Raw genomic sequence first — 27,104 nt, 5'->3', positions numbered from 1 at the left:
CGTTCGGCCTCGATTTGGATTCGGAATTGGCGGGAGAGTACCGAGCTGCTCAGCTCGGTACTCGGATACCCAAAGTTCGGGTGGGTTCGGTTCTCGGAGAACCGGACCCGCCCATCTCTACTATAAAGTATTCACAAACCAGAAAGGCTTTTGCTTCAGTTAGTTTTCTCAAGAATTTTAACCCTAGTTTTCAATACAGTTTCATTGTTCCCCATCTGATTTATCAGTGAACTTGTACCAAGGTCCTAGGTTGTGTCCTGGAATCTGTGCATTTTACATACATAGTTTTTATTTATCCCAATTTTGTCACTGTAGAATCAGTGCAGCCTTTCTAAAATTAAGGGAATTCTGCTAGGTTCATGTACTCAATTAACAGAACCCTTTCAACGCATTACATTTACCATGACTATAACACCTTATTAGCTTATGCGCAGGGACTATAAAATAATACTAAGTCTGATGATGATCCCAAAACCACAAAGTAATGTTAGCAGGAAAAGCAGCAAATGTTTTCCAGATTACATCAGTGTATCACAGTCTGGCCAGTCTCTTGTAAGAAATATTTTCCCCATTTCATCCAGTTTCTTTCTGTGTTACTTGACTAAACTGACTCATGATGGAATACAAAACCATATGAACAGACATTTAACCCGGCAAATACCAGCGAGGCTTGCACTGCACAGACACAAACAGAGAATTACTTATGTGAAGTCACAGACTTCCTACGTGCACGTAACCTCGGCAGAGACTGAAAGTTAAAATAACTGGTGAGTCACTAAGCATAATAAGGCATTTATGACACAGTTTCCAGATGAAAAATACATCTTGCTATGTCTTGTCTTTCATTTTAACAAGGGCAAGGTACACCATGCGGTTCAAACTGTTCTGTAGGAGATTTAATTTCAGACAGTGACATTACTGAACAAGACAAAAAAAGACAAAAAAAACCCAGCAGAAATAACTTTTTGGGTATGTGAGAGACATTTTAAAATGCCAATATGTCAGTTTCCTGGGCAGGCTTCAAAGCATTAACAAAGTATACAAAAAAAAGCATGGGAAAGTGATGTATTCCACTTCTACACTTTTTCTGCAAATTTGAAAAAGAAATCTTGGCAACTAATACTATTTCCTTCCAATTATTTTCAGACATTTTATTTTTAATTCCCCCCCCCCCTCCTCAATAACTCATCTATTTTCTTGAGTGCTACCTCTGGCCTGATGCTTGGCGCACAGAAATAAAGTTAGTTGTCCAGGATTTATATCTTGGCTCAGTTTGATGGGAATGTTACAATCCACAATAAAATAAAGCACAGATTTTGTGTACATGCCACATGGATTAGGACTAGTATTAATGTTATGATCATCTTCGCCCCAATGAAACAGAGTGCATGAAAGGGTTCAATGAGCAGATTAAAAGGGCCACTAACCACTAAAATGCTTTATTTCATTATTTTGGTAGTGTAGTTGAGACAGGAAAGAATAAATTTATAATAATTTATATTTTAACCTTCTCATGTTAGTCAGTCACCAGCTCAATTGTTTTACCAACTATTTTTTTTCTTCATTCCTTTGGACAACTCTAGATTTTCTACAGGATTAAATTTTATGTGGAGAAGGTGACTTCGACACTAAGTGGACACATGGCGGCCACGGATCAGTACTAGACTATGGTTCATTGCGCAGGAAATTGTAAGAGCTGCTGTTCTCTCTTAAGTGAATGTGTTTGGCCTAATTATTCACAAGCAAAATTAACTAACAAAACATGTATTCACTGATATATTAAGTGCTTTAGAGCCAGTGCCTGAATGGTAAAATACATGCATATAAAGACTCAAGACAACTCATAACTTAAGTATTGAGTGTTAGGGTTTGTTAAAAGTGTCTCTTCTGCCTAGAGTGTTCAAATCATCTCTTGTACTATTAAGTTACAAAATAAAAATTTAACTATAAAGTTTTAAACTGACAAGAAACACAACTAAAAAACTTGCAGTGTTAAGTTCATGAATTACAGAAAAGGGTCCATTGTGACAGAACGTTCATAGCACATATGCCATACTTGCCAACTCTCCCGGAATGTCCAGGAAACTTCCGCATTTCGGATGAGTCTCACGGACTCCCGGGAGAGTGTGGCAATCTCCGGCATCTGCCCACCTCCTAGTGAAGTGGGCAGAATTTGGCAGAATTAGGGCCAAAATGCCGCGATTCTCTGGGAATCGAAGTATTTGGCCCCGCCCCCTGCTGTAAAATGCCGCATTTTGCATCATTATGTCAAGGGGGTGGGTCCAAAATGATGTGATTTTGGAGCCCCCCCCCTGCCCCAGGGAGGCTCCCGGACACCAACTCTAGAAAGTTGGTAAGTATGACATATGCTCTATATTCTAGAAATGCTATGTTGGCATTGGAAGAATATTCTAGTTGAGGATGTATTCCACCAACCTAGTAAACATCTCCACTTGTATGTACTATCACTATTACCTATCAAAAGACATTCCAACTATTACATGTTATAAAATAAAAAGTAGTAATAAGCCTAGCATTCTTTATATCTAATGTATATCCTCTATAAATATATATTACGTGTACCTTTGTTGGACCACGTCCATGTACTAGGATTGGCATGGTTTCATATTGGGTATTCATTGCTCTGGCTTTTCCATTTTCAAAATGCACCACGACTTCATCTGCAATTCACAACAATAAATTATTCTAAAGTCCACATACACATTTCAATGGTTAGTAAATTAAATACTAAATCAACTGAATGGGGATAATGCAGCTTATTTGATAAAATTGGTGACCAATGTGTAATCATGCAATCTGTAAATCTCCTACAATAAATAAAACCCCCACAATATTACAGTTAGCTCTACTTAAAATAATCCTGCATGATTGCAGAATGATGCAATACATCCAGCCTGTCCTTACAATAATCATATTTCATGTATGGGGTCCAGAGCAAGGAGGGGAATGAAGGAGAGATACCAAAGGCAAACAATAACATTACAACATTCTATGGTTTCAACTAAAACAAAAGCAAAATATAGTTAGAGTAGTCAACAAAAAAATGGAATCAGAGACCATGGCCTAAAGGCTGAGAGCCCATAATAAAAGATTCCTGCTGTCCTTCCTAAAAACAAAAATACAGGCCCTGTTCCTTGAAAGTTCATGTTAAACTACAATTTACAGATGGTCCACTCTTGTGGTTGAAGGAATTTGCTTACGCGCATAATCTGACATCTTGCTTATACAAGTTGTGCTTTCATTAATAGCTAATAGCATAATTTTTAAAAATAGGGAAAAAAAATTTGGGTCACCAAATATCCATATTTGTATCCACTCTGGGAGCTAGTTTTCAAGCCTTTTACTTTCACATTAAAAAGAACCAGTGGTCTAAAAATATGTATTCAGGGTAAAGATAATATTCTTTTATTACGTAAATGTGGTTTTTTTGTTGTTGTTTTTTTAATATAATTTCTAGACCACATTTGAAACTACTAATTTTTTAGCTACTCCTGTAATCATATATAAACCATTAGCTGCAAACTCCCTCCAATTCATTTACCAGGTTATTTCAGGCCCCCCAAACCAGTTAAATCCACAAAGTTCTGATCCACAGTAAATAAATTTCACTAAAAAAAAAACAAAAACAAAAACACACAACACAAGGAAAATGCCACTTACAACTTTACAATATCAACATTCTTGCAGGGTGTTCTTCTAATGCTTGTTGGACATTCATGGTCTCATTTAGGAACAAAGCAAGAAAACAAGAGCAAATTTGCACCCTAGAAAATCCATGTTGCATTGTAGGATGGGGGGGTAGGAGAATTAGGACTGATTTAGAGATGGGAGGGAGCATGTCCTAGCTCAACTCTAAAATGCAGTGCAAAATTAAAGTTGTCCAGTATTTGTATGTTGCATACAAAAACAGCCAGTATTTTCCTTGCATACAAAAAAGGATTTTTTCACTCACCGTAAAATCCCTTTCTGGTAGTCCATTAGGGGACACTGCTATACATAGGGGTATAGTAGGTGGTGCTAGGAGACCAGGCACTTAAACAGTTAAATCTGTGAGTGACACTCCACCCCTGCTATCCCCTCCCACAGGAAGGATATTCAGTTTATGTTTAACGAAGCCCAAAGGAGGTCAACTAAGTTAATCACCACCACACAGTCAACCATACAACATGCAGAGCAAGGGTGTGCACACAGTGTCCCCCAAATGGACTACTAGAAAGGGATTTTACGGTGAGTACAAAAATCCTATTTTCTCATACTTCCAATGGGGGGACACTGCTATACATAGGGGACCTACCAAAGCTGCCCGCTAAGAGAGGGATTGCTTTGACATGGCTGCACACAGAACCATATAGTCAAAGCTGGCATCCTGTGACGCAAAGCCCTGTAACCTATAGAATTTCACAAACGTGTGAACAGAGGTCCATGTAGCAGCACGGCACAGCTGTTCAGAAGAAGCTCTGACGCGCCGCCCAGGAAGTAACTACAACCCTAGTGGAATGAGCTGACAAACCTCCTGGCAACGGTCTATCTGACCTCAAATAAGCCAGCTTGATAGTGGAGGTAATCCACAGAGCTAAAGAAACTTTAGAAGCAGGCCAACCTCTCTTGTTCGCGTCATAAAGCACAAAAAGATCTGTGGTTTTGCGGAAACTAGCTGTGCGATCCACATAGAACCTAAGGGCCCTGACTACATCCAAAACAATAAAGACTGATCCTGTGACCTAGTACTTTGAGGAAAGGCAGGGACAACAAAATTTCCTGATTTAAAATGAAACAGGAAAAAACCTTGGGGACAAAAGGGGGCTTGGGGGCCCTGTCTTCATGAAAAATCAAAAAGGGGGGGGGGGTTAGAACAAGATAAAGCCCCCAACTCAGAAACTCATCTTGCTGAAGACACCGCCGAAAGAAAAGCCACCCTCCAAGTAAGAAAACAAAGTTCCACCGACTGTAAAGGCTCAAAAGGATCCTTAATCAAAGCCTGGAACACCAAATTCAAGTCCCATGGCTCGAGATGAACAAATGGAGGCAAAATATGAAGCACCCCTGTAAGAAAGTATGAACTTCCGGGAGGGAGGCCAGTTTACGCTGGAAATAAATGGACAATGCTGAAACCTGCGATTTCAACGAGGCTAAGGGCAACCCTTTGTCCAAACCCGCTTGAAGAAAGGCCAGCTACCTAGAATGCTTGGAACGGGAAGTGTGAAAACGATTTGATTCACACCATAATACATAAATCTTCCATGATCTGTAATAATTAGGAGCTGATGAAGGCTTCCTGGCCTTGATCATGGTCTTCACTACCTTAGTAGAAAAACCTGTGGCCTTCAGGATCATGGTTTCAATAGCTACACCGTTAAAGTCAGCTGGCCTAATGAGTGGCACCGAAGGGGACCCTGAGTGACTAAGTCTGGCCTGACAGGCAGTCTGAACGGAGGTTCTACTACCATTCCTAACAGGTCTGAGTACCAGGCTCGACGCGGCCAGTCCGGATCACTAATATGACCTTCACCTGTACCCTCTTCAATTTCTTGAGAACCCTCGGGATCATATGAAGAGGAGGGAATATGTAAACCAAGTGAAACCGCCAAGGGATCACTAGAGTCTCCACAAATCTCGCTGCAGGGTCCCTGGTCTTTGAGCAAAAGAGACAAACCTTGAAGTTCAACCACTTGGCCATCAGATCTATTTCTGGACAACCCCAGCATTGAAGAGATCGAAGACCTCTGCATGAAGGGACCATTCTCCCGGATGAACTGTGTTTCGGCTGAGAATCTGCCTCCCAGTTGTCTACACCTGGAGCAAATGTGGCCGATATAATTGGAATGTGTTTCTCTGCCCACACCATTATCCTGGTCACTTCGCTCATGGCCCTGCGCGTACCTCCCTGATGATTGAGATATGCTAATGCATTGTCCAACTAGACCCTGATTGGCTTTCCACGCAGAAACATCCGAGCATGAACCAGCACCCTGTATATAGCTCGTAGCTACAACACATTTATGGGAAGAGCTGACTTCAGTGGGTCCCACTGACCCTGGAATCTGAGGGGTACAGTGAGACCCCCCCCCCCCCCAACCAGACAAACTTGCGTCTGTGGCGACAATGTTCCAATTCCAGGTCTGCAGAGTTCGTCCCCGTGACAGATGGGACCTGATCAGCCACCAAGTGAGGAACAGGCAGACCGGAGATGATGGAATAATCACCTGCCTGTCCAGATGTAAGTGAAAACCTGACCACTTTCACAGAATTTCCCACTGCAGTGCCTGCGAATGGAACTGCGTGCAAGGCACTGATTCGAAGACTGACACCATTGTCCCTAGCAGCCTCATGCATCGGAGCACGGACCCCTGACGCATGGCTAAGAGGTCTCTGATCCTCGACTGGAGAAAAAATCTTGGCTTCCGGGAGAAACACTCTCGGACACCAAGTGTCGAAATCTAACCCTAGAAACCGCATCCTCTGCGATGGGATTAGGGATGACTTTGGCAGGTTGATAATCCAACCATGCTCCTCTAGGAAGGATCTGGTCAACTCAATGTGTTGTGACAGGACCAGAGCTGATGGAGCCTTCAACAGAAGGTTGTCGTCTTGATGCTATCACTAATGCGGAGAGCTTAGCAGCAAGAGAATTGACATCCAATGAAGCCTGCCCAACAAACTCCAAAGCCTCTCTAATATGATCAGAGAGCACCATTAACTCATCACTAGGGGTTCCATCCCAGACACCTTTTGACAACTGCTTTGCCCAAGCTTGGATAGCCTTATTGACCCAGGCCGTGGACATGGCCAGCCTAAAAACACTACCAGATGCTTAATAAGCCAGCCGGAGCAAAAAAAAAACAAAACAAAAAAAAAAACAAACAAAACACATTTTTTGTCTGTAGCATCCTTATGGCAAACAACACCCTAAACTGGTAAAGTGCTTGTTCTAGTCAACCTGGCGATGGGAGGGTCCACCCTTGGAAGTGCCTCCCATTTGTCAAAATCTTAAGTTGGAGGAGGGTAGAGAGTTTTAAAGTTCGCTGGCCTGGAAAAACGCTGATCAGGCTTTTTCCAGGCATCAGAAATAATCTCCATTAATTGAGTAGACTGAGGAAAGGAAATAAGTTGTTTCATCTGTCTTTTAAGCAGAGAAAAACCAGCTTCCCGGGATACCTCTGGGTTGGTAAAGCCTAAAGGCTGGCGTACACCCAACACCAAGTCCTCTACACCCTGCACAGTGAATGAATCTTCTACACTGGCCAAATCCCCCTGCCCCAAATCTCGGTGAACCTCACCTTCTTCCTGTGATGAAACTTCTGAAGTGGACATAAACTCCCTAGCTTCCTGACGCTTATGAGACTGTCTGTTCGTCGCAATCAGTAAGCGTTCCAGTGAGGAACTAGCCACATCTAAACCCCGGGCCAAAACTGCAAGGGATTGTGCTAAAGATGATTCTACTTGGGACGCCCCAGAAGAGGACAGTCCTAACTGTGTATCCGATATGTGTAGTGCAGAAACAGAAGTAGAAGGTTGGCTTACCTCACGGTGAGACATTACCCCTGTGAGCTCTGCTATAGTCGAAGTCAAAGGACACAGCCTAGGAGGTTCATCCACTGATCTGGACGCAGACTGGGTCTGGCTATGATCCTGGACTTCCACCTCACAAGCTTTACACAGGGCCTCCGTGTTAGACTGTCCACAGACAATTTGTTGTTACATCTAGCACAACTGTAATGCATAACAGACCCTGCAGCAGTTCCCTTTTCAGAGATCCCCTTTGCAGTCACAGTGAAACATTTTTTAACATCGAATGAGTACCGTAAACTAATATATATATATATATATATATATATATATATATATATATATATATATACACACACACATATATATATATATATATATATATATATATATATATATATATATATATATATATATATATACACACACATATATATACACATATATATACACATATACACACACATATATATACACACAGGAACTACACTCACAAAAGAAATCTATTAACACAGGTCCAGGATGTATATAAAGCATATATCCGGTACCCCTTAAGTGTATACAGTGCAATATATAGACCTTTCAAATAGATATAATTGTAATGCTAAACAATGAGAGCCTCACACACAAACTCTTAAAGACAATAAATTGTGTAGAGAGTGGCAAAACAAGGTTTAAAAATCTGTCCTGTATGAGGGGCACAGCAGGGCTCCGTCCTACACACGGTGGGATATTATGCACCGAAAACACTGTGCTGGCGCCAGGAAGTAGTAGAGGAGCTTCCAGGACCTCCCCTCTTCACAGCTATTGGCTGCTCCAGACTCCACACAGCGCTCTCTGCCCCCGTGTGATTTGAAGCCACAGCTGTACTCCCTGATTCAACGGAGATCTGCTGTGGCTGCTCTGGTCCTCCTTCATGTCCAGCAATGCTCGCTGGGGAGGGGGGCGCGACCACAGCACCTGTCTGTGTGCTGCATTCATGGCTGTCAGCGCGCAATAGCGCTGACAGACACTTTTGCCAGGAAATTTTAAAAAGGGACCCGGGGTGGAAGAAGGTCACAGGCTATCCACCCCCTAGGAGGTGTCCCTGAGCCCAGCATTTCCCCCCCTGTTAAAAAAGGAATAAAAATATTAAATAAAATTTTTAAAAAAAACAAAAAACCCTAAATCCAGGATAGGAGCCCTGGAAAACATGCCTACTCCTCGGGCATAAAAACTAACCTGAATATCCCTCCTGAGGAAGGGGTATAGCGGGGTGGAGTGTCACTCAGAGATTTAACTGTTTAAGTGCCTGAACTCCTGGATACCCCTATGTGTAGCAATGTTCCCCAATTGGACGTATGAAAAAAATGCATTTACACCACTTATATTGTAACATGGTTTATCCAGGAGCAAATGTGCTTCTTTTTCAGCTTTGCTCCAAATTCTAATTAGGGCCCTCAATGTTTTAAATTACTTCATTTGCAATTCAAAATCTTCTTCATCCAGTCTACAAGATTACATCAAATTGGAAGCGAGTGGCAGAATTTACTTCTTGCCTAAAAAATGAAAAAAGCACACTTGATCCTGGTGCCAAGTGCGGGAGGGGTGTGGACGTGCAAAGAGCGTCATAGTGGCCCGCGCCCACCAACTACTCAATGCTACAATTTGCGGTATTGGGGCAGGGGCAGGGCCAGGATTATAATTAAGCTCTGCCCCCACCTACTTCACTAGGGAAGTTGGCAGGGTGTGGGAGGTTGTACTTTGCTTCCAGGACAACTCCGAGCAATTTGGTAGTCTCCCAGACATTCCGGGAGCATAGGTAAATAAGGGTAAAAAGTCAGTCAAACTTGCCTTCACAAAACAAATGTATTCAAAAATTTGAATACATTTTTCTATGTTACAAAGCTTCCAAAATAATTGTTCTGCAGTAAATATTTAGCTTTTCTTTTACAGAAACTTATTTGGGCCAATTTCACAAACAGGCAAGATGCCCTCCAAAGCTTTCCATTTCCATGTAGATGTGAGCCAGTTTGGGACAGTCTGCCAGTAGACCTTACAACTAAGCTGGATATTATTATTTTTTTGGTCCCCTAGAGAATGTATATGTATTTTTATACACCGTTAACCAAATACATAAAAGTAACTTGTTCATTACTGAACCAACACAGTATTCTGTAAAAGTCTTTTTGCACATACTAACCCAGCAATTAACATTTAACTGAACTAAAAGAAAAACAGTTTGTCTTACCAATAGCTCCATTTAGATTTTGGAAAATGTGAGATTTGTGATCCAACGTGATGTTTATACTTTTCTGTACAAAGCGTGATAGAGGGGGGGAAAAAAAAAACATGGTCTTAAAACAAGTAATTGTTGTCTTGCATTTCCATTTTACTATAGCACATCAGATGATCTTTTCTGAAATGGTTGTAATCTTGGAGTTGGCAGAGAAGGAAAGATATATGCCAAGAATCAGAACACAATGGGCTAACCAGTAGCTTGGCAGGCTTGCAGGAACTACATACCAGGCAGGGGATGCTGGACTTACAATTAAACCATATGATTTCAGAGCCACAGGCCCCTTGCCCAAGTTTCCAAATACTATGAATTATAAGAAAGAAAAAGGAAAATATACTCTAAGCAGAATGTCATGATGTTCATATCATAAACTGAAATGAGGCAAGAAAAGACCAGCATATGGTTAAGTTTCAGGCTATAAAATGAAGTACTGATTTGGCAGCAATACAAAAGCAGACAGCTCATTTTTATTGCATATTTTTTTTTTAATTCCTTTTTATCCTGCTCAACTCGGAAAAAAGCACACACATATTTATACTTTATAGTGAAGGAGAGAAGACAGTGCTGACCATTCACATCTCTTTGTGTAAACCATGCACCCATCACCAAAGCACAGTGGAGGCAGCCTTTTTGTCCACTGAACCAGTATTCATGAGATTACGTCTCCTTCATTATACGGAACTTGTGACATCAATGCAGCACTAAACAATTTGTGCCTTCGTTTAGTTCAGTATGAATGCATAAAGAATATTGTGCATACTGGTTTAGCCCACGCAATGCTATTTGTGCTGTCTGTAGGTTGATAGCTACATTTTAATCCAGTCATGGGGCTAGTCTGACAAATTTAGGCGCTTGCAAAAAGTGCACTTATTTGAGTAATAAAGAAAGGACACTTGTAAACTGCGTATAATGCCTATTGGGCTTATGTTTATTGGGGTGTCTGTTAAATCTAGTACCACTTTTTCAAATATATCCTGTGTAGTATAATCTTTATACCCATAATCATTATTTGCAAAACTATCTGACTATATTTACTAGATTTGTAAAAAATTACGTTACCTCTGCCTAGCATCCAGATAAAACAATAAGGGGTTCATCGATTAATCAACAGGTTTCCGCAATGTTCTCTCCATAGGATTCAATGGCTAACAGAGACAAGAGAAGCTTAGCTCTACAGAATTTGATCACATTGCCCAGACCGCAGTCCACATTGACTGCTTGAGAAAATGAATCATAAATTACAACTTACAAGATCACAAGATCTAATCGTGCTACTAGTGCTGACCAGTCACTAACTGTGTTGATGATTTTGCATATCATTGTCTACAAACTGATCCACAGTTCCAGCACAGGTTGTATTTCTTACCCTTTGAGATTCATCAATATAAATCTTCGTATAGAAAAGTTGATCGTCATCATTATCTTGCAATATCCATTGCTGTACAATTTGTTTTATATGTGATGTATATCCAATAAATCCTAAAGTTCAAAGAATAAAAGGAAAAAAAATACTTTAGTATTGTAGCAAAAAGTAACCCTGCAAATAGGTTGCATTCAGAGGACCTGATTTTAGTGAATAAGTGCATATAGTAGAATAAGTCATACTTTATTTAACAGTGCTCTCAGAAGCCAGATCATTAAAAAAATTGCTTAGTTTTATGGAAATAAGTAATTTTTGGAGCACCAACTTCTGTGTATGTCACTTGCATGGTGGTCTAAAGCAGGCAAGACCTGTAATTAATCATTCCTCCTAGAAAGACTGGGTGACAAAGGTTAGGAACTAGTCATCATCTGTATATCCTGTTTGGTATTGGTTGTCTTTTTCAAATGATATAGCTTAATTGTATTAAATAAATTATAACCTACTTAAAAACACCTACACAATTTTATAAATATACTACTGCAATTTTTGCTGTACGTAAAAGTATAAAGCCTCTACAAGTTGTGTATAATAGACGAAAGCTATGCTTCACGAAACACATTAAGCATTAGCAATCCTACTCGTGACAAACAATCTAATAGTAAAAATAAGTCTTACAAAGTCACAACACCTACTTACAGTATATTGACTATATAAACCGCTTTAAAGCTTAACATGTGAAAGATTGTGCTCAAGGGAATACAGGGTTAATCTCTGGAAAGCTTCAGCAGAAAGTCAAACCAAGCATGATAAATATTGTAAGTCAGCTATGCAAACCTCCTGTCTTGTCCAGAGAAAAGGTCAGGCCAGACTGATTGCAGGCTGTGCAGCTATGCGTTCTGTGCATTCACAGTACCAGCACTTTGTTTAGACTTGAGCGAGTTCCAAACCCAGCTTAGCTCTTCCTGCCTAGCATTTTTTTTTGTAAAGGTGGTAATTTAAGGGGAATTTGATAATTTTAAACTATAGTTCGAATGTTCCTCTAAATAAATGTAAGAATAGCAAGAAAGAGTAAGTGCTATGTTAACCAATACAAACAATTGTAATTTCACAGGATCCTGCTCTTCCGTGATTTCGAGGCACCTTATGGACCATGACAAAAACAAGTATGGAACGAGAATAAAATGCAATGATAATACAGATGTATCCATGCTCACTAAAATTACTGAAACAAGCAGAAGCAACCATGGATAATTAAACTATAGTTTGAAAGTCTCTATGAATATATAAAATGAACATGTTGAATCTGTTCTTTTGTGTCCGCCAATAAATAAAATAATTGTTGGCTCTTAAAGTGTATTATGCAGCGATGAAAAAAATCTAGCTTCAATAGTAAAGCTAGATAGCAAAGCTAAAGTGTTTAGTGAAGCTAAAGTGTTACTGCAGAGTAACACATTCTCACCTAGCAAACCCTGGCCTCTCCCTCTCTGATGCTACCAGTAGAATACAAATTAGGTGCCAGCATAGGCCATTCTGTGCCCTGTAGAATCTAGAACATTGAAACTTTCACAGGCATGGTGTATTGAAGGGAAGAATACAAAAGCAAAGGGGGAGCCTTGCAACTTTAATTAATGAATGCTTCTTAATTATTTTGATCAATTTGTGGTACTTGTCAAGCATATCAAAAGCTAAAATGGCTGCTATCAATTTTGAACACAATAATAAAAAAGTAGGGTTCCCCCAAAAAAAAAAAAAAACCCTTCATGAAGGGGTATCTGTTAGTGGGGCATACATACCAACTATCCTGGAATCGGGACAAGTCCTGATCCGCAGGACAGTCTGCTGAAATTGGGACTGTCCAGATCAATCAGGGCAGTTGGGAAAAGACAGCTAACCTACAATAGGAATGCGTACCTCCCAACTGTCCCGATTTGAGGGCTCTGTCCCACCATCCCAATGGGACAGCTTTGTCCCAACTGATGGGAAAGTTGGGAGGTATTCTGCAACACGAAAAATTTTTAATATAGTGTTGCAGAATACCAGTGGGCCATAATTAATGGCCCACTGGTTAAAATTCTTGTCTCATAATGCTTTGTCTTGGGTTTGATTATGACTGGAGTGTTATCTACCTGGAGCTGCTGTCAGAGTGCTAGGCAATTTCCCGGGGAGGCTGGCCACACCCTATGATGCCATAGTTAGGCCCCCGTGATGACGCAGGCCCGCTCCTTTTAGTCAACTGTCCCACTTTGAAATCCTCCAGTGTTGTAAGGTATGGAAATGTATTTGCAATATTCACAATACAAAAAATTTAGTACCACATCTGAATATTACAATCAGGCTTGAACAACAGTTGTTCTTCTTCTGAATAATACATCATAATGAAGTGGTCTAGCTAAAGGCCCTCACAGAAAACCTAAGCTGGGTCCCCCTTGGACATGTATATATTATATAAAAGTTAACCCGTGCATGATACTCATGCATTCTAGTCAAATCAAGCTACTTAAGGTGTTAAAAGGGTTCTTGTCATCTTCATCACCACACACATGCCGCTAGGCTTTTATATATTAGATATGTAAATTTATTACCTCCAGAGCCAAGAAATCGTTTGCCACTGCGCACAATAGGGTGCTTATCAGCTAGTCTTTTATCAGGCCATATTAACCCTTGTGCAGCAAATACAACCTTGTGGTTTGTTTGCTGAAACTTTTTAAGTACTTCTTCTGGGCCACCAGCAAAGATGACATCATAGCTGAAATAGAAAACAAGTTTACAATCACAAAGGTATAACACATTAGTTAATAATTTGAACATATTCTATGAAAACAGTACAGTTTCAGAATTTTACAAAAAGTGTTTAAGAAGAATAAAAGTTTTTCCTTGCGTTTAGCATGCCAATTGGTGAACAGACCAAGCACATGATCCCAAATATAGTACCCAATGTCACCAGAAAAATACTAATCATTAGTGAAGAGGGTTTACCCTTTTCTTCTTTAACGCAGCCAAGTATTGCTCAGCTGCCTTTGCAAGAGCTTAGTAATAAATTACAGCAATAGGTGATTTTCTATTGCATTAAGAAGTGATAGAAAATTAGTCTACTCTGCAGATATTAATAAATAGATCTAATTTTCCCACATCTTTTTCCTTAGTTTTCCATTCTTCAAGCTGCTATTAATAATTAACTTTGCCAAGGGTCATGCAATTACCATGGCAACCACAATTCACATGACATATGATCTAGTGAGCAAGGGCACTTAGGAACAATCCTTTTGCCAGCATGCTCGTTCAAAGCACAATCCCCCCCCAGACAGAATTTGCAATGAGAAGGCAGAGTAGGACATCCTAGAAAAAGAATGTGAAACAAACCAGCTTTATGTTACAAGCTGCAAATCATGCTGTTTAAAACTAAAGGAAACACCACAACACATGCCCATGTGGGAGTGCAGCTTGAAACACCTGTCCAGTAAGAAAGAGCTTTGCTCTATCCACTTTAGTAAATATTACCTTTACAGTCTCAGACAAAAACATACATAACAATAGTTGCTGAAAGTACAGAAGCCTGTAGAAAATACACCAGACAAAAAACAAACAGTCTAGAGCAAAAATCTTATGAATTGAGAATGTAAACCTCTTGTTAGTCTTAAAAGTGAGGCATTCAGTATTTTGAGCAAGGCTAAGAAGGGTTGTGGTCCATTTCAATCAGTGCAAGTGCCATGAAGAACCCCCCCCCCCAAAAAAAAAAAAAGCTATAGGAAAGAGGCTATAGAGGATAGATTTTGTTTAATTTCTGAAAATGCTCATTATTTTGGAACCATATCTGCCTCTATCCATTTTTTGGATAGGGCATGCTTTAGGCCCTTTATCCACGGGCATAAAAACCCATGCTTTAACTAGCATAGCTTTTACACAAATAAAAAGTATGTAAATAGAACTCACAGATTCCAATGAAGATAGTGATGCACTTTTTGATTGTTTTTTAACATTGTTCTATTTACTTGCAGAGAATTGGAGGAATAGGATGCTAGTGCTCGTTAGCACCACATCAAATGTAATCATGTTTAACATACAGTGCCACTGGCATTTTCGCAACAACAATGGCTAAGTAAACAATGTTACAGAACGAGAAACATGAATTCATTCAAATAACCTAAAGACTAGAAAAGATGTGCAGCAAGTAAAAACACACTTTTGTATAGTAAAAGTAAGACAATTCTTAAAGGTGGTGTCCACAAGTATCACCATTTCAAAGTATTTTTATTATGTTCTCTCCTTTTGGTTGGAAACTTTTATAGAGTACAAACAGCAGTTTTAGGGGTGTGATGGTATAGACTACTCTTATATATTAATGTATACATACTGTGTGATTTCCTTTATGTAGAGTGCCAGATTATTAGCTGCTTGGCCTTTCACCCAGCATTCTTTAAACAAGAAGGTGTTGAAGCACTTGAACTTCTAAACTACCAGTCACATGGGCGCCATATTCTCACAACTGAAGGGCATCCTAGACAATAGATTTACTAAATTACGCCTGTCTGGGGGTCAGAGGCAGTACTCTTTCTTTCTATGGAGAGTTATTTATTTTTCTACAGAAGGCACCAAACATAAAAAGTAACAACTAACATCATCTCTAGACTATATAAATCCAATTATATGTTTCACACACACACCAAAAAAAAAAGCCAACACACAAAAAAGGTAGATCACCATTTCATAGTCTTATTCATATCAATACTACAGGTTGCTTTCAGAATTAACCTGGTCTATTATGTGAATACTGAACAAGTAGCAGACTGTTGACTATTTTAGCATCTGTATGTGATCACAAGTCTTTAGGGTGCACAGCTCACCGCAATTGATTATTTCCCTTTATAGTCTGTCTTTTCCTCCAGCCAGCCACATGGAAATGGATCTAAACAGATAGAGGATCTGGTCTCGCCACTCAGACAGAAAATAATAAATGAAAGCGTTCTCTCACTGTCAAGAAATGCTGCTGTATCCGCCTTCAGTTGCTTGTCTTTATTAGACATGAGCACATTTCTGCTGTAAATGTAAAGGGTCTTGTTCTTCTGCTCACAGACATGTGGGCTATAAGCTTTTTAACCACTGATCTACATTCACTCTGCCTAACCTTAATACGGAGTATTACAATCCCTCCAAAAATAGACATGAAAAAATAAGGGAAACTTGACAGATTGCATAACGTTCTGGTGTTGCCCATTCTTAAAGATGATTCCCAAAAAGTGTGATAGATGCAAGGAATAGTCTCCCAGCAGATAGTTCGCCTGACTCTCTCCTCCGCTCCTGCTCTTCCCTTTTTCTTCCCTCCACATTGGTTCACTCCTCCCTCCTTCATCCCAGGTGGGACTGGTGTAAGCTCCCGACCTGTGCAGAGACCTTACAAGAGGCGTCTGTCTCCAACAATAATAATCTGCAGAGCAGATAAGTGGTGGCGGATTATTAATGTAATGTGTGGGGGAGGGTACTAATGTAATACAGTGGGGGTTATTTATGTAATATAGCAGTGATGTAGGTTGTTGATAACATAGTGAGGTAAAATTTGTTATCCAGCAATTCTGTAGAACCATTGATTCCTGGTGCTTTGTAGACATTTGCTTCAAATGGCACTTTTTTTAAAAAAAAAGACAAAACCCGATGGGCTTTGTCTTTAATAAAAGTGCGGTTTTAAAGAAATACCTTCAAAGTGCCAGGAATCAGCAGTTCTACGGAACTACCGCATAGTAAATATTTTCCATTGTCTTTTTATTAAATGTGGGAGGTGTTTGTAGACAACATCCTACTGTTTCAATAAAAATGGAAGACGACATAGGGCCCTTTATAAATTGCAATGGACTTCTATTTTGGGAGATACCTGTTAAGCTATATTATGCACAACATTTCAGCAGGTTCAGCTGTATATTCCACATAGAATTTATCTTACCCCTGTAAGATGGATGACATTTGTAAGGTTCTCTTGACCAGCCTGTTAAATGTGTATGTGGTCACATGTGTCACATTATTTGGGAATGGCTAGTAGGGAGTACATTTTGGCTTGCTGTGACTCTCTGTGTACGGGGAATGGGTTTCCAGATTTTCTTGTATGCCCCTTGGGGTGGCCTTATTTGGGAAGTCTCTAAAGAACACGACTGATAAATGGACTGTATTGCAATTTTGTACTAATTTATATAGACCTTAATTGTTATACTTTGTGCTATTTTTTTTTATTATTTTTTAGGTTATGTTCATTAGAGTGTGTGTTCGTTTGGGTGGGGGGAGTGGTTGAGAGTTTTTTTATTTGTCTTTTGTATGCAAAAACAAACAAAACAAAAAAAATCAATAAAATACACTAGATTTAAAATGTGGGGCTGTTAATGTATGCGTGGTTAGTAGTGGCTATTAATATGTTTTATATTTCAAATGAACAACATTTTTCCATTGATTTATTTTATGTGAGAAAATAGAAAGTGGAATATGTCAGAATCTTTATATAGACCTATTCTACATTATGTTCATTAGGATGAGAGCTAGATAGAGGAGAGGAGAAAAAGTATTTTGATCGCACCAGTGCCGAGCATCAACCCAATATATAAATGAAAAATAGGAAACAACCTGTGATATCCAACTAATTGGGGTGCACCTCTCGTTATATTATATACTGAAAAACTGAGAGAGAAAACGAAACAAAGGGGGGAAGCGATCAGGGTTGGGGCCTACCGGGGAATAGCCTGTCCCCCCGGTGGCCCAGTCCGACCCTGTGCCCATCCCTTTTCTAAAGGGTGCAACAACATTCCAGGCCGCTGCGGCAATATAGCTTAAGACATCAGCAGCAGTAGGTAGTCAAACCAGTAGAAGAAAGCAGCACAGTTTGCCAAGTGTTCTGATACTGTCACAAATTCCCTCTCCACTCTCCCTCATATTGTCCCATAGTAAAAATGGTCAGAAAGATGGGCGACATTGATAGGAGAGTAGGAAAGTGTGCATATGTGACAAAGGGAAGGAGGGTTGGAGGCATAATATGACCCAGGACCAGGAGAAAGGAGTGTGTGTGGCAGGACCAAGAAAGTCTCGACTACATGGAAAACGTACATTAGGCGGCGTGCCACATAATGTGCATTAGACGTGTAGCGGAGACCATACTTGCCAAATCTCCTGGAATTTCCAGGAGACTCCCGAATTTCTGTTACTTCTCCTGGACCACTGGGAGATCAGAGGCTCAATTACATGATTCGCCCTGCACTTGGCACTTGATCCCCCTTGATCCCGGAGAGAAGATTTTTAAAGTTGGCATGGTGTACTCCAGATTATCTTAATACACCACTGAAAACAGACAAAATGCATTTGTTTTGTACGAACTTTAGGCACACAATATAGTTACAAACTATATGGATCGATAAGGTTATATTTAAATGCAAAATCTATAATTCTACACTTTTAAGGATAAATTACATTTAAACTGAAAGTACATTGTAGAGAATAAAGTACGATTGCCAGCATGGCTCAGCACCCCTCCCCCAAAAAAATAAAAAACATTTTATGAATACATCAACATTAAATGTATGTTTTCCAATCTGCACATTTATAAATAATGCACAATATTAATGTCTCTATGCATCAATTTGTCAACCAGTTACATTTTACGAACTGCAAGTGACACTATTGATATTGCTGTTTATGAAGATTTTTATAATGTGCAGGTACTTATTTAGGATCATGTTTTCCCAACTTCTTCTGTATTTGGAAATATCTTTAGTCATCAGTTAAACTGATTTAATGAGAATGTTTTATACTTCAGAAGTTGTCTAAACTGTGGTCACTCTTAAGAAATGTAGCTAAGGCCATTATAAAAATTTACTAGAAGAATTCCTAACTAATTACATTTAAAATTTGATCATGAATTTTCAAATCTCTCAAGCTTCACTTTTACTAACTATTCCAATTCAAACCCTGTAGTCCTCTTGGGACACATGTCCCTCTTGATTCCACTAAATTTACCCAAGGACTAGTGGTGATTATATAACAAAAAAAAAACAAAAAAAAAAAAACAGCTCACCAGGATGAGTAACCAGACTTGTTTAGCCCATCAGTCTATCAAGTGTAATTTAGCTGTCCTGCTGTTGCACAATCAGAACACTTAAAAACTGTGGAGGGAGTTAGCAGCTGCCACTTCTAATACTAAACAGCTCTGGCTAAATGCAAAGCATTACACTTACTGTTTGTCATACCCCAGGAATTATAGCTACCGCAGAGAAAGTTTATTGCAAGGGTAATGAAAGCAATGCAAAATACTGAACCTCCTACATCTATTTTCCACAAACCTCAGAGCTCTCCAAGAAATATTGTAATTGCTGAATTTCTGATGAAAAATTGATTCTGGAAAAATCACACTTTGTTAGTTAGCGTAAAACTAATTAATCAGCCCCAAATGACATTTTCAGGCTCATCTCACAGTCCAAGATATTGGTTTACATTTCTTTTAATCCAGACAAGGATCAGCTGGATTTCGTTTACATAAAGTTTTTGTATGAGCATAATCTCTTTAGAGAAAGTGTTCAAACGGGATTGGATCGGCGAGACGTGAAACAAGTATATCACAATGTGTTTAGTTACAAATTAAGATTTATTAACTGAAAAGTAATTTAAAAAATCAAACTAAGATAATATTTGGCTGTCTGTAGATTACTTTGTTTCTTTATAATATATACCAAAGGACTTTAGATTTCAGCTTCAAGATCTACAAACCGTGCATATGAAATTGCCCTTTCAACATAAATAATCAGGTCTAAAAATACACAATGCAGGACTATGCTTAAAGTTGACCTTTATGCAGACCCCTAAACTAATATACAAAGATTACTATTTAAAAAAAACACCCCTTTTAAAACCCATCATCTGTTATTAAGACCAAGATAACCCTCATTCTTAAATAACCTATCCTGAGAAAAAGCAAATATCAAGTCTACATCTTTAAAATATAACACCAGGAAGAACAATACAGCCATTATATTCATCAATTTAGGTGGTCATTCTTCTAGAAAGATTTTGGCTGCAGAAGTGACTGAACTGTACTGATTTGTCTTTATTTCAGTACTCTGCTTACTCACAATATATTTCTATATTTAACTCCGCCCACTCCCCATCCATGGTCACAACCACTCACATTGCAATTCTGGTTGGTCAATTTGATAATTTCTACCAAAGAGGCAGACACTGTACAGTGTTCTCCAAAGTAAAGTTGGGAGATACTGTGGAAGGTGGAGGAGAGGTTTAACTGTGAGGTCCAATAGGAAGCAAAAAGTACAGATATCCATTTACTAATATACCTCCTACTCAAACCCATCTCAGGGCCATTTTCAAGTGGGGAACTGTAAAAACATTTGTGGGTGCTTTACTATAGAACCTGAAGAGCTCCAACAAATACAATATCAGGTGTGCGATAAGGGAATTAAATAGGGCAGTGAAAATGTACCGATTAACTGGGAACACTGCTTTGGGGATTAGAAATTTAACCTGTAAAACATTGGGGGGGGTGGGGGGGGGGGGGGCAGTGATTTTTATTGATATCACTGCAAATCAACCTCTAGTAACCGCCCCCCCCCCCCCCTCCCTGGAAAAAAAAAAACTCCCTAAAATTTCAACTACTCTCTGAAGCATTTCCAAAGATATATTATTTACTTTAACTTATCTTACCAGTGCATTGCCTCTAACAACAACTGAAATATTTCAGCAATGTAACGTTACACAAAATAATTAGCGGATGAACTTATTCACAGGGCGCTGGACAGCCATGTAGCATAGTAGAACAGAATTTTCACACTAAGCTTTAGGAATACAATAATTTAAATATATTAAGAGTTCCATATAAATAAGCAATTGGCTCACAAAATAAGAAATCAGCATCTGCAAATGATCCAGTGCATTTTCCCTCCTAGCATATCTCACTGCGGCACGAGTTCACTAGGAGGATACAAAATGCTGAAATATATTTATTTTTAACCACTAGTATGAGACGTCAGCAAAGCAGACTTCCAACATTGTAGATGTAATGCTGATCCTGCACTAAAACAGATCTTCTGTACAAACAAATATAATTTACACTACTTTGTGATGTGAACACTCCACTGGACCCTCCATTACCTATTTTTAAACAGACTGTGCCTGGCCACCATTTGGTACTCTTTATTTTCCTAAAGAGTAAACTATGTAAGAGTATATTTTAAATGCCATTTGTTCCCGCTGTACATACATTACAATACACTGCACTTCCTACAACAATAAGTTTGTTTTTTGCTGAAGAGAATACAAACTCTTCAGTGCCTCAATCCTTTTTATAAACCATTGGGATCCAGAACACATGTTTAACAAGCACGTGCACTCTACAGCCAAATCGGAATACTTGTTAATAAATTATTCTACAACAGAACAGGGCCTAGTTTGTCCCAGAGTAAGAGAAGGTCAGAGACTGAGGCGACAGAACTGCAGGGAGGGCAGACCCTTTTTATTATTGTGAAAATATGTCCCATGTATTTTGGGGCAGCACAGTGGCCTAGTGGTTAGCACTTTGGCCTCACAGCACTGGGGTCATGAGTTCAATTCCCAACCATGGTCTAATCTGTGTGGAGTTTGTATGTTCTCCCTGTGTTTGCGTGGGTTTCCTCCGGGTGCTCCGGTTTCCTCCCACACTCCAAAAACATCTCCCTCTCTTTCTGTCTGTGTGTGTCTATATGAGGGACTTTAGACTGTAAGCTCCAATGGGGCAGGGACTGATGTGAATGAGTTCTCTGTACAGCGCTGCGGAATTAGTGGCGCTATATAAATAAATGATGATAATGATGATGATGGGTTATATTAGGTTTATAGTCTATTATACTTAATCCGCTTGAGGTTTTGGGTTCGGATTTGTTTCACAAAACACCTGACGAAAGGTTTTGGTTCGGATTTAAGGTTTTGGATTCGGACTTATTTTGAAAAAAACATGTAAAGTGTTAAAATCAAGTTTTTGGGTTTATTTTCACTCCTACGCTATTATTAACCTCAATAACATTCAATAACAATCATTTCCACTAATTCCCAGTCTATTCTGAACACCTCACAATATTGTTTTTAGTCCAAAACGTTTCACCGAGGTAGCTTTCTGGACTGCATAGTGCAGTGGTCCCGGTACACAATTTGGTACCGGGGCCACAATACCTCCGCCTTCAAATGGTCTGAATTCCACTGCACAGCTGCCTGCTCCTACATCCTCTGCAGCATATACAGGGTGTAGTTTGAGCGTGTCAATACCTCTTGTTTTTGACGATGACAGGTCATTTTCATTAATTTATGGTTTGGCAGCAACAGTCAACGTTGTTTAATATTAAGGGTGTGCACCGGCCACTTTTAGGGTTTTGGGTTCTGATTTGTTTTGCCAAAACATCCGACGAAAGGTTTTGGTTCTGATTTATTTTTAAAAAAGCATAAAAAAGTGCTAAAAACCAGTTTTGTGTTTTTTTTTCCCACTCCTACGCTATTATTAACCTCAATAACATTCAATAACAATCATTTCTACTAATTTTCAGTCTATTCTGAACACCTCACAATATTGTTTATAGGCCAAAAAGTTGCACCGAGGTAGCTTGAGCACATAATGCCAAAAAAAGAGATACAAGATGGAATTGTTCTGAGCCCTCCCTCCCACCCCTCGCGAGATTCGACGCGAGACTTGGACGACAGAGCCTCGTTTTCAATTTTTTGCCTGCCGGAAATATCCGAACAGTGCTCGGATCCCATTCGGATCCGCCTCTATCTGGACTGCATAGTGGAGTGGCCCCGGTACCCAATTTGGTACCGGGGCCACAATACCTCCATCAACCCTCTAAATCCCACTCCACTGATGGCGGACACCGGGCGCACGTCTAACACCAACATCGCAGTTACAGCCGCAGTTATACGCTTTGCAATAGGGTGACTACTACCGTATTTTGTGGTCATGGCAAACGACTGTTGGACGGTCAATTGTTTTGTGAAAGAGGTAGCGCTCTCACGACTTCCCCTCTGGGAAGATGACCGACTAACAGCAGCAACAGCAGCAGTGGCAGTAGTAGGCGTACCGCTGCAGGATTCCTCGGATGAATCCCGTATAGAAGAGGACTCAGTCTGGCTGGTGACATGGCCTGCAGTTCTAAATCTGATGAAGATCGTGGAGGAAGTTGACGAGGAGGGTGTTGGTGGTGTGTATCCAACAGGACCAAGGGATTTAGGTGTCCCTGTACTGATGACGCTCCTAGGCCCAGTCCTGGACTAACCACTGAACTATGAAGGTTATTCAGGTGACGTATAAGGGAAGATGTCCCTAGGTGGGCAAGATCCTTAACCCCTGCTTATTTGAGCTTTACATAAGCTACATATGGCCATACATTGGTTGTCTGGATTTGGATAAAAATAACTCCAGACCGAAGAGGTGCATTTTTTGGTCTTCTGACCAGGCATGACGATGGGCTATTTCATCCCATGGACATCAGCTGTTTCCCCCCCGGTGCCTCATTTACAATAACCACATCACTATCCTCATCATCAAGTTCCTCCACAGCGCCAGCTACATCAATAGCCTCCTCCCGGTGTACAACATTAACACCTTGATTATCCAAATCTGGATCTACACTGTGGGTGATCCTTCCAACATATGCAGAGGGTGTGCTGCAAATGCTGGATGGAGTCACCTCTTCCCGTACAGTGATGGGAAGGTCAGGCTTCACAACCACCAACACCCTTGGACTCGCCTTGGGAATTTGTGATGTCATCTGTTTAGAAGGCAGAGTTCTTTGCTGTTTTGTTGTTGTTGCTGACAGCATAACTCTCTTATATTTTTTGTAGGGGGGGGGGGGGGAGGAGGAGGGATTAGATCCTTGGGTGAAGCTGGACCACTAGTCATGAACATGGGCCAGGGCTTAAGCCGTTCCTTGCCACTACGTGTCGTAAATGGCATATTGCCAACTTTACGTTTCTCCTCAGATGATTTTAAGTTTCTCTTTTTGCTACTTTTTGAGAACTTGGGCTTTTTGGATTTTACATGCCCTGTACTAGGAGATTGGGCATCGGGCTTGCCAGATGACGTTGATGGCATTTCATCGTCTATGTCATGACTAGTGGCAGCAGCTTCAGCATTAGGAGGAAGTGGGTCTTGATCTTTCCCTACTTTATCCTCCAAATTTTTGTTTTCCATTATATGTAGCACAAGAGAGCGTACCCCTAAGCTACACACACTCGGCAAAGCCTTTAAAAATTATATGCAGCACAGGAGAGTACCACTGGACTTATACTGCAGGATTGTTTTTGGATATATTTTTTTTAATTTCTTTTTTTTATAATTTTTTTTTTTTGTTATAACTTTTTTTTCATTTTTTTATAATTTGGGAATAATGGGGAAATGACAATGCCCTTAGAAGGACAGAGCACAGGACTGAGCAGAACACAGCACAGCACAGCACAGCACAGCACGAGATATAGCAGGACAGAGGACCATCTAACACAACCCCCCTCTACCCTGATCAATGCCCGAGTGAAGATGGCGGCGGCTAGCGGGGAATTTATAGAATACGAGTATCGCGAGATCCGACAGCGGGATTATGACTCAGAGCCTCGGTTTCAGTTTTGCAATTGGCGGGAATACCCGGATCTGGCTCGGATCTGCAACGTTCGGGTGGGCTCGGATTTCAGATATCCGAGCCCGCTCATCTCTAATGTAAAATAAAATATTGTAAGAGTAAACCAATTTTTACAGTGGTTACAACTGCATGTTTACTTAACATATATCAATTATTAGATATCTACAATAAATATCCTTAGACTAGGAAGCTGACAGATGGAAGGGCAGTAGGGCTAGATATAAGATGTCATGAGCCGTCATACAGTTATCACGTACAGCAGCAGCCATTGTATAATCACAGTTTATACCCAGTACACTGGGGTTGACGTCCTTTCTTATTAAAATGTGATCACTTTTAGGCATGCAAACATACCTACCAAATCTGAATAATAGCATTGCAATTAAAATTACAGATCGCTGTTAGGACTGGAAGGGTCATTTACAAAAGTTTGGTACCACACTTAGAAAATCAAGCTGTTCCTACTTTTGCTGGATTGTAGGTCTGACTGGAAATGGAGTGAAAAAGTAATTATCCTAAAAAGTAAACTATGTGGGTGTATATTGTACATGCCATTTGTTCCCACTGTACATACATTACAATACACTGCACTTTTTACAACAATAAGTTGTTTTTTTTGCTGAAGAGAGTACAAACCCTTCAGTGCCTCAATCCTTTTCATAAACCACTGGGATCCAGAACATAAGTTTAACGAGCACGTGCTCTGTACAGCCAATGGGAATACTTGTTAATAAAGTATTCTACAACAGAACAGGGTTTGTCCCAGACTAAGAGAAAGCCCTTCACACCACCACTTTAGGACTGAGTGTTTCATTACATTACACGTGTGTGTATCCTAAAGTACTGCTCTGTTTAGCCTAATTAATGCCTTAAATAATCATGGGAGTCAGGTGACATAATGTCCAAAAAAGCACCTAGATATGTGCTTAACAGTATAGCCATGGAAAGCACAAGAGGCATCCAGCTGAAAGCATCAGATAACTCACAATTACTGACATTTTGTGAAGAAAAAGATTCTGCAGCCCACCATTAAACAGGGAATGACCCCCCTAAATGTGCATTCACCACCTCATATCTCAGTTCAATAACCCTGGACTTTTACCGCCATGTATGGGAGAAAAGGGACAGGCCGCATAGAAACAGCCCTACTATTTTATTTAATATATTTTTGTATATTGTTAAACTGTAAATTACAGCTTGAACAGTGTACAATTATCCTTTCACCTTAAACAGGTCAATGGAGAAAATGAGTGTAATTACTTGATTAGGGGTTTCACGACACCTGTACACTTATGTTTCCATAAAACAGAAGTAATAAGGCTACATGTATATTCAATAAAGTCACTGATGTTGAGGACTTTGGAAATTGTAAGTGAGCAATATTAATATTAAACAGATTTGCCTCTGCTTTTGGTGCATGTGAATGGGTTTATGATCATTAAATACATATTCTACATATAAAAAACAAAACAAAAACAAACAACACACTGGGAAGGGGAATTAAGAATGCACTTTTATTTTTCCAGATTAGCCATAGCTAATTTTTTTAAAGTTTAAAAAAAATAAGTGGATGATAAGGTTCTGGGCCTGAAGTGCAAACTGATTATTTGAATCATCTCCTCACCTAAATTGTCTATTTTCAGTCTAATCTGACAGGAAAGATAAATATGCTCATTTTAAAGTCAAGTCTTTTGGACTTCCTTTTTTTTCACTCTGCAGTGCAAACATTTTATTTTTTTTCAAACTCTTTTTATTGCAAATGAAAACCAGTGTCAACAAGGACATTGTATGCAATATCAGTTACATACATCAATAATTACAAATACAGTTGAAGGTTTCAGAACATTTTGACACAAGTTTACAATATCAAATGTCATCAAAATCAACTTAATTGTATGTTCTGAAAAAGTGTAAGTAACTTTATAATTATTTAGTTTTAGATGCAACCATCCATTAACAATTAAAATTAAGGGGATACAAACATAGAATTGTGGGTAGGGGGGAGGTTGGTAGTTGTCTGTATGTGTGAAAGGATTGAGGGGGTGCAGACCAGCCTTTTGTCAATCCAAAGATGCTCCTTGTATTTTTATTATTCTCAATACAGACATTTAAGATGTGTGGGGGGGGGTTAAGTTTCAGTGCACAGTGACAGATAATGGGCGCAAATTGGGCAACTGCTTGGGTCCATCTGCCCCTGAAAAGCAGATGAATTACAGTATGAGCAGTGGGCACTGTTACCATTAAAGTGCTCAGCTGATCACCTTCTACAATCTAAGCTTAGGGAAGAAATGGTGGTGAGCCTCCA

The 27,104-nt window shown here is 39.7% G+C and overlaps 1 protein-coding gene across 2 annotated transcripts in view; it reads right to left on the bottom strand.

The window, feature by feature from the left end:
* The window catches only part of PLOD2 (procollagen-lysine,2-oxoglutarate 5-dioxygenase 2), a 106,392-nt gene that overhangs the window by 35,950 nt on the left and 43,338 nt on the right, over positions 1 to 27,104 (bottom strand). For both annotated transcript variants that reach the window (XM_075201918.1, XM_075201919.1), the window contains exons 4-7: positions 13,751 to 13,914; positions 11,172 to 11,284; positions 9,758 to 9,821; positions 2,584 to 2,681 (exon numbers count right to left, since the gene is read on the bottom strand). In XM_075201918.1, coding sequence (XP_075058019.1) covers positions 2,584 to 2,681; positions 9,758 to 9,821; positions 11,172 to 11,284; positions 13,751 to 13,914 — 439 coding nt within the window. The remainder of the gene's footprint in view (positions 1 to 2,583; positions 2,682 to 9,757; positions 9,822 to 11,171; positions 11,285 to 13,750; positions 13,915 to 27,104) is intronic.

Source organism: Mixophyes fleayi, chromosome 3 (genome assembly GCF_038048845.1).
Source record: "Mixophyes fleayi isolate aMixFle1 chromosome 3, aMixFle1.hap1, whole genome shotgun sequence".
Taxonomy (NCBI): domain Eukaryota; kingdom Metazoa; phylum Chordata; class Amphibia; order Anura; family Limnodynastidae; genus Mixophyes; species Mixophyes fleayi.
This window is presented reverse-complemented; position numbering and strand designations above follow the sequence as displayed.